The following is a 14,936-nucleotide window of genomic DNA, read 5'->3' as shown; positions in this document are numbered from 1 at the left end:
TCCATGCTACAGCCCCACTCAAAAGAGAAAAAAGCCCTGCTGCTGACAGCTGTAACTCAGGGTAAACATGAACCCCGGGTAGTTTAACATTGTTTTTTCAGCTGTTGGACAAATTTTGTTATTGGTAATCTTTGCAAGTTGATGTCTGTTCCAGTTGTACCCAGTGCCAATACCAACAAATTACTTTCATGCTGTACACAAAGGTGAATATGGGGATTCTGCAGGCTCTAATCCCCATCCAACTTTGCTATTAGCACCATGAAGTGGAGCTCGAGAGCTGGCGGCCAGCTGACACCGAAAGAGACCATTCCTGTATCAGTTGTGTCCACTCCTGATTAGACACACTCGTTTTCCTTGCATGCTCTCCTGTGTCCTCCGTCTGGAGGAGACAAACTGATAAAAAACTGCTTGCACATCTCACAGACCACTCTTCAGTTAACCCATCCATTTCACAGTCAGCAAAATAAAGACTTTTTTTCAACTAGAAGAGGTATTTATCTGTATCGAAAGTACCACATTATGCTACAGTTCCAATAATCTACAATGCTTTTCAGCATTAATATCAGCAGTGTCATTCCATCAGTGCAGATCTGCAGTGGTTTCATTGGACACACTCCAGAATGACACCTACTGCCTATCTGTCTTCTGGACTTACAGTGGCCTTTGAAGATTTTGAGATACGAAACTGAGGGGTTTGGCTGCTACTTTCCAAAAGCTATGCATAGTCACTGCACAAAACCAGTAGTGAATTATTCAGTGGTGGTGTCGATGATTAATCTTACCACAAACATATTGTGGAGACTGAAAAAGTAATATTTTCTTACACTTGTAGCAGAATAATAGTAAAATATAAGAACCACTGCAATGGGTCATGCTGTCCAACCCATCTCATTATCATTGAAGCAGTTCCAGAATAAGATGCTTCAGAGAAAAATCTTCAGCTGCTTGCACCAGCCGCTCAAAAATCTGAAATTGCTTTATTACACAACCAGTGAGGTAAAAAAAAAGCTGAGTCTATCTGGCAACTTCTGGGGCAGTTGTTATTGTTAATACATCCTTCTTACGTCCAATGTCAATGTCTGTGTCACAGGTGCCTTGTTCTCTGACAGTTGACCATTCAGTTTGGTAAAGTACTCTACAGAATTGACATGCCAATTGACTCCCTTGTTTTGTGTACCTCCCAGTATAACTTTTTCCCCTAGTTGTTTATTATAAATAGCGCAGTCAGGCATTTCTATGTGGTCTCGGGTCTACGAAATGCTAGTGCCTCACAAGCCTCACTCAAGACCCTCTAGTTCCTTTCCAGCATGGGGCACATGCTGCTCCAATGTACGTTTGACACTTTCCAATTCCTCGCTCTCGTTGTTGTTCACTCTTCCATACTCACTCCATTGCTAAAAATATTCTGCCAAAAGAACTCCCACAAAATGAACTGTTCCTCAGCAAAAAAATGGAAAGGAAATACAAGTTTAGTTGCAAGCAATAGTGTAGCAAGCTTTTAGCCCCAAACACTACATGGTAATATCCACTGTATGTCCCATTTTTCCCCATGTTCGTGGCATTTTGAGCGATGAAACAAATCCTGAGACCTTTAACACAAGAAAAAACATCCAAATGCTCCGAACATCACAATGTTCCACAGGAATAAAACAGAAAATAACACAGATTATTATCAGAATCCTAAACCACTGCCACAGAAGGAAAATTACTTATGTAAAATGCCATAAAGATCCTGAGACCCTGTCCACCTTCCACAGCACAGAGAGAAGGAAAAAACAAGGCCCAACAAGAAACATCAGGGTTCCCTGACCACATAAATTCCTTCCTGACCACCAGTCCAGAGCCCCCAAGACCAGATCCATTGGGCCAGTGCCAGTATCTCATTCATACCTACGCTCACCCTCTCTGGTTTCTACAAACCTATTCCAAGTTACCAGTTATACAGGAAACATTCCTCTCTAGAAGAGCATTACTTGAGTAAAGTGGGATTCAAGTGGTGTAGTTCAGGGTTTTCATCTTTCGTATCTTAACATTACAATGCTGTTCCTACAACTGTTGCACAACCAACCAATTTTGAAGTGGTCTCCATTTCATTACCCTAAGCTATGCTGTGGAAAAACGCTCTTTCTAAGCTGCCCTGTGCTACAGTTTGCTAGTTCTAACATCCAGTCTCAGTATGACTGTGCCAATTTGATGCTGCTTTTATTAGAATTTTCTCTCTTTCAAGAAGCCACCTCCTTCAAGTATCACTTTTCTTTTTACCAGAAATAGGAAAGAGGAGTGAGATAAATGACGGAATAATTACTGTTTCTCACAAAAGTGGCACAAGCAGTCCACCTACAAATATGAGACACGGGGTAAATACCACAGTGCAAGAATTCTGTCCTGACAGCTCTCAGACTGTTTCATTTCTTTCACCACAGAATAAAAGACATCAATCTGCAGCTTCAAGAAGTCTGTCATACTGCAGCAGGTTATACAGCAATTTCACAAGGGTAAACTGACCCAATTTGAAGCAGTGGGCACTCATCCAGTGAAAGAATACAGAAGGTGGTGTCTGAAATAACTGACTGACTCACTATACCAAAATGAAATTTTTCAATATCACATCAAAATGGAAAACACAAGGTTTTCCACAGCAAAGTAAAAATAAAATGACTGATCTATTTCCCCTAGTTCTTAACTTCTTCTGGGAAAGTGAAGTATCTCCCTCAAATATTTTAATTTCAATGAACAGGCAACTTCCAGTTTCACAGGTTTTATATCTTTCTGACTTGTTCTCATTACATTGTATTACTTTGTGAGAGCACAAGGTGTTAAGAATCTGAGAAAAAGCTAGCTGATATGACACGGGGCGGGGGGGCGGGGCGGGGTGCAGTTAGTAATCACAGCTGACTATGTAAAAGAAAAAGAGGGATGTCTTATGTTACCAAGCATATTATTAAGATGCAAAACTGTAGCTGAATCGTATTCCCACAGCTCTGTTCATTGCCCTGCTTGGTATGCCACAATATTCCCTTCTCACTCAAAACAAGAGGCACCTTCATGGCTGGGAAGGAAAGCAGCAGGATCAGCTGAGTTCAAGAGCTGCTTCAGTGCATTTCCAAGGTCTCACGCTGCAGAGGTGCTACTTGAATACGGGAACACACATTTTCTTCAAGTTAAAAGGAATACATCTGTTCATCTTGCTAGTTTACTTAACTACTTGAAAGTGACAGTATTCTCAAAAAAAGCTTAAGGGAAATTCAATTATCACTTATTTTCCTTAAAATCCTTTGAGATACCTAGCCTGAATGTAGCATCTCTCCCTCTTTCTTTTGCAGGTTACTCAGTGCCCCCTGTTCCCAGTGCTGGTGGCAATGCAAGGACAGCAAGTGGAACACCATAAGTCATGACAGATTCTCGGAATTAGGCTCCATCACTGTGAAGCATGGTTTGCGGTTTCATTAAATCACCAGTCATGTTCCTCAAAAGAATTCATTTGACATTTATAAATAAAAATGAACTAGAAAACAGCACATCTTTGGGAGAATCCAGGCCATTTCATTTCATGTCAAGTTTAATTTTCAGTGCTAAATACACAAACAAAAATGCAGTACTGTCTCATAAACCCAGCTCCTGCATTCCCACTCATTGCCAGTCACCCCCACATCTCATCAGCTCCTCATGCAATGTCCATTTTCCTAACACTCCTCTTTCCCATCACCCCATGTTTTGTTACGACTCTTTCTGGTCTGGATTTTGCCCCCGATGGAGTATGTAACTGGCCATTCTCCTGTGCCAGCTCTTCTCTCTCCAAACACCTTGTACTGTGACAAGAAAAGAAATGAAGAGTGAAATAAGTGTATTACAAAAAACCACGTCATCACTGTACAATCAGGAGCCAGCTGAACTTTCATCTCAAACCTGAGGTCAGAATTATTGAATTTTTTTTGAAGCAAAATGTTATTACTTACAAAATACAAAACAAAAAAATAACCACTTAGCCTGACAATACAATATATTCCTGACCTACTTTCTCAAAAGGAAATAAATGTTGCATAATTCTACCATTTCCATAAATATTTGAGTTAAGAAACTATAGTTAGAATAATTAATCAATAACTATGTTCAACATTTCCATGCCTGCAGCAAAAATGAGATTATTCGTTAAAATGCTGAAAGTTAAATAAACAAATTGAGTAAACTTTGCCCTCAGCTCTGAATAACAACCAACTGATCCAGTGGAGCTACTACATATTCAAAAGAACAAGGAAAATGCTGACTGAGAAATGGCATCAGAAAATCACAGTGAACTCTTACCAGAACGTGTGACCAACAGCTACACATCTGTCCCCTCTCCCCACCAAACCATTTCATGTCTTTTCTACAAGCAGGATCAAAAAAAAACAGACACTACTATCTTCCCAGCTATAAGGCAAATAGTTTGTAAAATATAATCCCAGTGGTGCCAACATTTTCTAGCCTTTAGTAAGGGCATTAAACTGATTAACCTACGAAATGACTCCTGGGTTGACTTTTGGACTCACAAAATAACAAGGCATTTCCATAGTATAATCTCTCCTGGCCAATTTTAAACCGTTCAGCTGTCTTTAGAGATGACCTAGACTGACTAAAACAGAAGTCAAAGCTCAACAGTTATCATGAGACCTGAAGTGCAAGTAAGAAAATCATCATGTGACCGTCCACTGGAACGGTGGTGGCTCCCTGTCAGCCCAGGCTCTTGCACATCGCAGGGTGTCATGCAGCACTCCTGGCCTTTCAGCATCTCAGGCTGGACCGAGCCTGCAAAAGCCCCTGTGCTTCCCGTCATGAAGAAGTCACCGAGCCCCAGCTGCTCAGTGGGACTGGAAACACCTGTGGTCCCAGTCCCTTGACTCCTACAGCAGCTGTTATGAACAGCATCTCTAAATACTTCAGTAACTGTGAGAATTTAGAATATGGTTTTTCTTCTTCAGAATCAAAACAAAGTTAAACTTCAAACTTTTGCAGTTCTCCGTAACACAGAATGCTATCTCTTCTCGGACTAAGCATACATAAAAATAACGCAACACAACTGTGCTTCAATCTGTCCAAATCCAGAGATTCTTAAACTCTCTTACTCCAGTGTGCATTTAGAAGAACCCTCCCTGACAAATCTCCAGGGACATATATCACAAATTTAACAGGCCAGGCTTTTTATAAGTGTTTTCTGCTCTCAGGGTGGTGCTAAAGCTGTCACAGCAAGCCAGAATTTGCTATCACCAATATCCTCAACAAACTATCTACTGCTCATTTTTTTCCATTGAACTACACTCTCAGAGTTTAAATTATGCCAGGTATCATTGTGCTATGAATTTGCAAGCAAAGAGGAAGAATACAGGTTGCCAGTCCTGCCACCTCCACTGCCACCAAATGTATCAGGAGTCTTTTAAGGTGCTGCAGCTGTCCTAAAATAAGATTTTTGTTCCCACCATTAACACAGAAAGGCCATTCCAGAAACTTTTCTCCAAGGGCTATTGATGACTTCTAATAGCCAATCTAATTTTACTGATATTGATTTTTTATCCTTGTGTGTGTGCATATTGTCCTTTAAATTTTCTTCCTGTCCTTTATACTCCTAAGCATTTATAGAGAGCACTAGTGTGAATTTAATTCTTCCTCTTCCTTGATATCATTTGTCTCCTACTCATCCCATTTTACCAAAGGCTCCAGTTCCTTGTCACTGCCAATATCTCTTTCTCCTCTTGTGCTTAGTTAGTTACTCTTCCTTCCTGACAACCCACCTTTGGTTTCTGCTGGCACATTTTCTCTCAAGTGCTGTACTTGTGTTCTTCTTCCAGAAGCCAGTCTCTTCCTTCATGTTTTATTCATGGTCATATTCCATGGGTCATCTTCTCCCTCAGAGATCTGTCTAGTCTTCACTTCAGTAACTTCCTAAACAACCTGACATGTTTTATACAACCTTATTCTTCTGTTCCATCATATTCTCAGACTTAATCTAAAATCAGCACTCACAGTTTTACCCAAGACACTCTTCTACTATACAAGCTTTTGCAGGCATATATTCAAACATGAGTACTTTTTATTTTGTACTTAAAATAAATACTTATTCTAAAATTTGTACAACCTGTCATAATTGTATATGGAGGTCAGCTCCCCTACTTCTTCAGAAGCACTTCTTCACCATTTCCTTTTCTTTATTTTTACCATCATGGAAAGGAAGAAGAAAATATATCTGTGTACTTTTCTTTACTTACAAGTCTCTACAAGCAGATGACTTTGAATTGCTGGCTTCTTGGCTTTTTTACAACTTTTCCAAGATCAGCCTTGCACCTTCAGGTTAAGTTCAGCAGTTTCACAGCTCATCAGCCAACAACCAAACAGACAAATCACACACTCAGTTGCAAGGAGCCCTCAAACTTTGCCAACTACAAACTGTAAACCACAAGACATTACAAACTGGAGCCAGGCAAACTACAGAGCATCTACATGCACGTGTCTGTCTGTCCTTTCCTGCTCCTCCTAATGTAAGAAAGATATGTATCACAGTCACCAAAAACAGTTAAAATGACGGCACCCTGCACTGTGCTCTATTCGCTGTCCTAATGGTCGCTGCTTGCCAGCAGTACTACCAGCTATATACGCATATTCACTGCTTCTGTCTAGTTGAAGAAATACTAAAACACAGGGGAAAAATGTTCCCCAGGAAGAGGAAGGAGATGTTCCTGGGAAGCAGGTGCTGTTATTTAAATAGAGAGTTAATAACTGTGAGGAATGAGGCTGGAGTAATTACCCAAGCAACAGAACTGCCAAGCCTCATTCTGATTTAATTTCTACTAAGACAAGTGAGATCAGAATTTGACCTTCTATAAGGTGGGCATGTGGTGAGCAAAGCAACTTTCTCTTAGGTCACAGGGGTGTTTTTTCCTCACAGAAGACAACACTTGCAACAGAAAGATTGTCTCTGCACTTTCACCTGCTGACGGCTGCTGAATAGAGGCTTCTACTTGACCTATCATGGAAAAGCTCTACGAGCTCCTTACCTTCAATCAAAAGGGAAGGACAGGGACTAAAAAATGGTGAACTACCTTACATTAAAATACACATTTTGCTCTGCAAAACCTGAAGCTAGGCTTTATTTTTCAGGTCCCAACAATACCCTTAAGTAAGGGCAGGAATTAAGCCCATCAAGTACCTTAAGTACTAGAAACTTTCCACAGAATCAAGATGAAATGGAAACTGGAAGAGTTCGTCCTATGAAAGAATGCACGGGAGCACAAGTCCTTGGACGCACTTTACTTCAGATTCCCCCAAACTGTAACAAATACAGGATCACTTCTGCTTGAGGAAAAAAGCTGAAGGGGAGAAGACCATCTCTTACTTAATGAGGTTTTATTACTATAAAATGAAAAATTATCAAGGAGCAGACAGCTTAACACTCACGTATCCAGTGAGACTTTTTAAGATTTGAATTTTTTGTTGCCTATGTAAATGCCCTTACCTATATCAAACTGCTGTTATTCAGTACTCATTACCTTTCTGGCACTGAGCAGAGCTCTGCCTAACATGTTAGATGAAAACTTTGATCTTAAATGAAAAGCACACGATTTAAAAAGGAAGCATATTAGGTTACCTTGGATAGGAACCAGAAGTATCACATAGGTACCTCCAGCAACAGTTACTACAACAAAAATCAGGCACATGGCACTTAAAAGGAGATATGAAAATACAGATTTTGGGCTGCCTATAGAATTAAATACAGAGATTCATAGCTATAAAAACCACAACTACTAAGCACTGAAATCTTCATATTTAAAAGGGACCCTCAACAAATTGTCATTCTCATAATAAACAACAAAAGAGTTGAGGTGGGACTTAATATACCAATGGGCTTGACTTCATGCTCTTCCACACAAAGAATAAACAAATTCTGCTTCCATCTCACTTCAGTCATCAGTGCAGCATTTCCAGGTCCTGCCTGTTTTAATAAGATTTCCTATAATCTCTGAAAAGCTTTTCAAGTTATAGAACCCCTACACTTGAGGGAGGTCCACTCTTGCTTTTCCATAACACCTTAATCTCCAGGTAGTCCTGATATTTCTATAATTAAAGATCAAAGCATTTTGTAAAGATAACATACTGTTTGTTTGTTACAGTGGACTATTGAAAATCACAGCCCTTTTGTAAATGTGTATGCAATCAGGCAGAAAAAGCAAGGGGAAAGTTATTATACATATTCTGTCTTTTGAGCTAATTTTAATAAAATGAGCATACTTGAAACCAAAATTCCTCTGTTTATCACATATTAAAATGAAACTCTATTCATGTTTCTTTTGATGATGAAAGCTTGAGAAAGGTATGCTATAGCTTTTAGTACAATCTGTGAATATAATATAACTATACATAGCTACCAGACACAGAACACTGCAGCATCAGAGCTGAATCTGCTCTGTGTTTTGACTGCACTTGTTTGGCACCTCTGACATGTGAAAGATACCTGATTCAAATGATTAGTGATTAGAATGATCACTACCGCAACACATTATTTGCAAATATATACCACCCAATTGACGCTCAAAGCCAGAAACAGAACGGATTTCTTCTTTGTAATTAACTCTTATGAAAGAAAAAACAGGAAAAAAAAATAGAATACTATTACTTAGAATTATTCCTTCTTTTTCTGAAAATTCCGTATGTCTTCACAACATTAATGAGCCCTGTTACTTTCAGGAAAATCCAAAATCACTCCATTAGCACTGAGTGAAAGTTTGAAGGTTGTCTGAATTTTCAAAGAAACAATACACACTGAGGGAAGACCATTCTCCTGTGCTGCAATTACTGATACTTTATTAGGATTAGCACTGAAGGTCAACAAAATAGTACTTACCTTTTGTTTTGGAATGGAAATCAGTCTGTTGCTACGTGACTGGTTTCCAGGCAGCAATTCCACTCACTTCTTCAGGGAAACAACGTGTTCCTCTGTTTCTGCAAATGCTGTTTATATTGAATAAATCCGAGTATGTTCAATTCAGGCAATATACTGTGAACCAGTAATGAAAAAATGCATTTGCAAAAACAAGAACATAATACAATGACCCCTCTCAACTCCTATTCAGAGAAAGAGAAGCATCATATATGTGATGGATTTCTGGCATTACGTTTTTTGGCTGTTGGCTCGAAAGAATACCAACTTTTATAAACTATACTTGATCCATTCAATTTATTTGGTGAACAAACATATATAGTTTTCTCCATTTCTCACCATGTTTGAAGGGCTTAGGCATATCAAAAGCGACAAGTGTCAGCAGAAATACTATAAAAGGGCAAAGTTTTGACTGAATATTGATCAACATCCCTCAATAACAAACCAAGGATGCATCCATAAATATTTTTCTTACAATTTTTTTACACTATTTTTATTTGCTCTTTATGAAAAGTGTCTCTTACTCTGTCCACTTAGCATCTATTATCACTCACTTGTGGAAGTTCAGAAAAGTGCAAGGTAATGAAAAAATTCAGTACAATAGGTTTAAATCCATTCAAGCTAAATTTAAACATAGTCGTTCAGATCAAACTTCATTGGCCTGTTTCCATCAGCTCTGAATTGAACAACTTGAATTGAATCAAACTCTTATCTCATTACTTATTCAGATGATAAATAACTGGGAAAGACAGAGCCCAAAATCCACATTCATATGTGCTGGATTTTAAAGAACTTAAAGGAAATTATTTAGTCTTTTAATGTAATTAGCATCCAGTAAAATAAATTAGTAGACATCAGCTTTCACTAGCTGTTAAGCTTTCCACTTATGAGGTTCTTTCATTTGAAGAAACACAGAAAGAAGATGCTTAAAACTGCATATTTTAACTATGGGGAAAAAGGACAGAAAATATGCATATTAACAGTTAGTCTGCTCATTTGCTAAGAACCAAACATTTATGACACCACGTTTTATCCTTTGAAAAACAAACATGTTCTACAAGCTCAAATGCCCTGGGGAGAAAGGAAATTTTTTTTAAAAAAAAAGCTACAAGAATAACATGGAGAAGTAAAAAGTATTAAGAAGAAACCTGGGAGCAGACCTTTTGGGTAATGATGTAAGACATCAGTAGATCATTAGGGGACTGAAAGGTTGGTTGGTTGGTTGGTTGGTGCGGGGCGGGGTGGGGTGGGCAAATAGGAATGATACAACCACATCTTTTCCGATGGGGCTGTGAGGACCGTATCTCCCAGCAGCACCACCTGGTGCTACACAGGTCCTCCAGGTTGCGGGATGAAGCGGTTCCACTGCACAGCCTTCTGATCCAAATCACAGCTGCATGTGCTCATGAGAACCAACCAAACTCACCTACAATATTATACGCAACCCACAGACACACATTAAAGAACATTACTCAAGCTGCCAAGTCAATCACTCAGAAATTATATAAGAATTTAATTTGCACCTGGAAATGTAATTCACTCTTTACCATAGGCAGTATGACTTAATCTTTCATTGCACAATTACACACACTTTCTCTATGTATATCAGGCTGTGTAGTCAAAGAAGCCGTACTCTGGAGCTTCCTACGTCACTGTTTGCACAAGTTAAAAGGTTTAACATCAATAAGTTCTGGAGATGTAAGAAGGAAAAGGAGGATCCCAGTGTTGAAGCGTTTTGCTTCTCTGTCCTGAAGAATCAGGCTCTATCTCTGTGTTGAAGAGTCCCACCTGGAGGAGTCAGAGATGGGAGCTCTTCTGCATAAACTGCACGTCCCTTATTTTCTCTGTAAGTGATTTAGGATTTTGGGATCTGATTTGTAGAGGAGCTGAAAGTATAACTGGCCAATATTCTAAAAACATCACGTAGGAAAAGGGCACTAAAAATCAGTGGACACTTGGGGTCTCAATTGCATCTGTGCTTCAGTTTCTCATTCATGACATGGAAAAATGATACCTTGCTGCCTTACACTGTTGTCCACTAATTGTGAAAAACCTGAATTAGTCACTAGGACGAAACTAATCCTGAGGTTCTGTCACTAACCAAAGCATTGGTAGATTTCTCTGGTTTAGTGATACTTTTTACATAGTGAAGGCAAGTCTATGCCTCAGTTTCTCATCTGTTAAATAGAATAGCACCTTCCTTCTCCATAGGGCTTTTATGACAAGATTATGAGGGACTCAGATGCTACAGTGATGTGGGATATAAAGAGTCAAGAGAGGCAGCACTGTGTAAAAGGCAAGAACAAAAGAGGTGTTTGTCTTTATTTGTCTCTTCTCAGAGCCCTATATTAATTCAGGTCTGAAGCAACAAATTCAACAAAGTGCAGGGGGAAGAAACACACAGAATATGAACTGACTCATTAACTGCTCATTTTGCACAGCAAAGAAGGGGCTTTGGAAAAAAAAAATAAAGTGACCGTCAACATTACAACTCCACCTCAGTGAGCCTATGACCCTTGGAGCTGAACGATTCCAAGGTCTGGCAACCTGAGTGTTCATATTTGCAGCTTTAATTAATTACTTTGAATGGTGTCTGTAGGAAGACAGAGAAACAGAGCTTCTGCTCCCCAGGTCCTGTGCTGCGAACACCAAGCTGGCAGCTCATCCCCTTGTGTGCAGCCCCACTGCCTTCAAAATAACTACACAAAGTCTAGCAAATAACTTACCACCAACTATTCGGTGACTCTATGAAAAGCATAATGGCTACTGATAGGTGATGAAGCCTTGCTTCAAAATAGGGTGCTAATCCTGCAAGTGCTGAAATTTAGGAATAACTTTACCCATAAGCAGACGCACTTCAGCAAACTGTACAATCACAGTATGAAAAATGGTCAAGTGCACCCCAAGGTACTAAACGAAGAGGTCAAAGGTTTCAGGACTAGGAATTTATTCTTAATTTTCACCTACATCTTCCCTGCCTGTATCTTCTCTTGACTTATTTGTAGCATTAAACAACGCAAAGGTAATGCAGGAAAGGAGCAAAAAGTAGAATAAGATGTGTGTCAAATGTTTTCTCAGTGCTCACATCCCATATATGATATTAATAGTCACTAGGATGTAACTCCTGCCCGTAAGTGTACACTGAGCAGATGGGCATTAACAGCTTGTGAACACGTATTAAGGTACGATAGATCACACCTTAATGGCCACACTATTCCAGATAGAGAGGCTGAATCTTTTCCCCTGTCACTGAAGGGACTTGTACACACTTCTGCTGAATTTTCCACAAGAATCCACAATGTTTGATTCCAGCAAACATTACAATCACACCATAGATACACTGCATAAAAATCATGTATAGCAAAGTACTTACGTGACTTTAGTAAGCAACTACCTTAGGAGGAGAGTTTCTTTTTTTCCCAAGAAGTGTTCACATTGCCAAAAAAACCCATCATGTGTCAAGAAAATTCCTCAGTATGACATTCCAGCTACCTCTGCCATCTCCATTAACTCAGTAAGTTTGGTGGGTTTTTTTGTCAGATGCATGAATTCTCTCTATATTTGCAATTAGCATTTCCACGTAACCTCAGTAAACAAGCACTGGACTGGCACAGCTGAACACATCCACCCACCCACTCAGAACAGCGTTCACAAGGACTAGGATTAGGATTGAACATTTCTTCAGAACACAGAGCATGTTTCCTAAGCCGAAGTAACCTCAGACAGAAAGTTCCTGTGTCCCACCTATGACCCTCACTCACTGCCTTTAGCCTCTAAGTTGTCTGCCTATGCTCCATCGGGCATACAAATTTGGTTTCCATGCCAGCGGCCGGCCAAGGACTGGGGCTGCCCAACAGGGCAGGCTGATGGCTGCTCCCGCACCCTTCCCTGTGGCACCACCTCGGGCTGAGGAGCCATGGGGCCCCTTCCCACCGCCCACCATTACCTGCAGCAAGTGGTGGGCTGCCTGGTAGCCGAGGCGTGGGCCTCCCTGCATGCCAGGTGGCAGCCGCCCAGTGCCGTAGCCATGCCAGGCCACCACGTAGGGATTGTCCATGGTCAGCCAGTAGCGCACCTGTCCACCAAAGTGTCGGAAGCAGAGCTCGGCGTAGTCGCGGAAGAGCTGGGGCAGGACAGGGCTGGTCCAGCCACCGAAGGCATCCTGCAGGCCCTGCGGCAGGTCCCAGTGGTACAGGGTGACAACGGGCTCGACGCCCAGCTCCTGCAGGTGTCCCAGCAGCCGGCGGTAGTGGGCCAGCCCAGCGGGGTTGAGGGGCGCCGTGCCGTTGGGCAGCAGCCGGGCCCAGGACAGCGAGAAGCGGTAGTGGGAGACCCCCAGGCGCCGCAGCCCCTCGGCATCGCGGAAGAGGTTGTTGTAGCTGTCGCTGGCGACATCGCCGCCCGCCGGCCCCGGCGGGGCGGACCCCGACGGCGTCGCCGGGCGGTGGGCGAAGGTGTCCCAGACCGAAGCGCCTTTGCCGCCCTGGCGCCAGCCGCCCTCCGTCTGGTAGGCGGCGCTGCCCGCCCCCCAGAGGAAGCCGTCGGGGAAGGTGTCGTAGAGAAAGAGCTGGTCCTGCGGGTAGGGCAGCCGGGCGAAGCGGGACCAGGTGCCCGCGCCCTGCCCCGGCCACCCGAGCAGCGGCCGCCCAAGCAGCAGCAACAGCAGCGGCAGTGGCGCGGCGGGGGCCATGCTCCCGGCCGAGCTCCGCGACGGCGGCTCCCTCCTCACAGCCCCCCGCCGCCCCCTTTTATCTCACCTTCCCCCCCTCCCGCCCCGGTGGGCACGGCTATTAATGATTACCTCGGAGCTGCCGACTGCATCCTTCCCGCCGTCTCCGTCGGGGAGAGCTGCCTCCAGGGGCGGGATCCAGGGGGTGAGACGGGGCGGGCAGAGGGGAGAGCGCGGCAGCGGGCGGGGGCTCCTCGGGGTGAGATGCACCCTGTCTCCCCATCGGGGTCGCCCCTGTTACCCCGCCCCGACCCCTTGGGGTGGAGATCCCCGTCCGCGGGCTACAAGGGCGGCCCCCGCAGCCCGCTCCGCCGGGTACCTGCACCTGGCCGTGGCTCCCTTGCACCCCCTCGGAGGCAGGACCCCTGCCGCTGTCCAGCACCCTTTCCCCGAAAGGGCTTTTCTGAGGAGCCCACTGAGAGACTCGACGGCCCGATCCATCCCCTCCGAGAAGGCACGCGTAGCCCCCTCCCCAACCCCGCGGTGCCGCCGGCGGGGAGCCCGGAGACCGGCGGGCAGCGGCCCCTGCGGCGCGGCCGGGGGGAGGCAGCGATCCGCGGGGTTGGCGGTGAGGACAACCGAGGAAATACAAACATTTTTCCTTCAGCCTTGGCAAGAGACACCGCATCTGCGATATCTCATGTGAGAGTAAGGACAGAGAAACTCATTGTCCAAGACAACATACACTCACCCTCCTAGTAATTCATGGACTGTCATCTCCCAGTAACACTTATTTTCTGGAGTAGGAGGTTGGTATATTTGGTTGTTTACTGCATTGAAAACAAGTTCCAATTATAAATGCTTCACAGATCTTTATGGAAAGGAAACAAACCGAGCTAAGTTTGATTACTGAGTTACACTTCTTAACAGAGTGTGTGGGTGCAATGCATGGACCTCTCTTTAAAGGCAGGGTTTGGACTGCTGTTCTTGTCTCCTTCGGACAAAACACTTCGACCAGGGCTGAGAAGCAAGAACTGGCTCCACACATTGCAAAAATCTGGTATTCAATTGCGTGGACTCTAACATGAGTTGGGAAGTTGAAGAATAAAACACACCTACTAGATGGGTTGCTAAGGACAGGAAGATGTTCCCAGGAGATAAAGTTGTTTAACCATAGAATGAAGGCATTTAGATAATTTCATTTTATATTTAGAAAATAAACTTCCTCAGGGGAAGATTAGAGGTAATCGCTAATAATGAGTTGATGGATTTAAATGCCAACTGTGAGCTGCTGAAGATTTCTTCTAGCAGGCAGGATGGGCTTTTGCAGGTGCAGGTAGGGGGTTTGCTTTGCCTGTTTCT

The 14,936-nt window shown here is 42.8% G+C and overlaps 1 protein-coding gene across 1 annotated transcript in view; it reads right to left on the bottom strand.

The window, feature by feature from the left end:
- KL (klotho) overlaps nucleotides 1–13,646 on the bottom strand; it is a 51,870-nt gene extending 38,224 nt beyond the window's left edge. The window contains exon 1 of the mRNA XM_005501497.3: nucleotides 12,852–13,646. Within this exon, the coding sequence (XP_005501554.2) occupies nucleotides 12,852–13,595 (744 nt within the window). The 5' untranslated portion in view covers nucleotides 13,596–13,646. The remainder of the gene's footprint in view (nucleotides 1–12,851) is intronic.
- Nucleotides 13,647–14,936: the final 1,290 nt, after the last annotated feature.

Source organism: Columba livia, chromosome 1 (assembly GCF_036013475.1).
Source record: "Columba livia isolate bColLiv1 breed racing homer chromosome 1, bColLiv1.pat.W.v2, whole genome shotgun sequence".
NCBI classification, from domain to species: domain Eukaryota; kingdom Metazoa; phylum Chordata; class Aves; order Columbiformes; family Columbidae; genus Columba; species Columba livia.
Note: the sequence above shows the minus strand (reverse complement) of the source record. Positions and strands in the feature narration are given on the sequence as shown.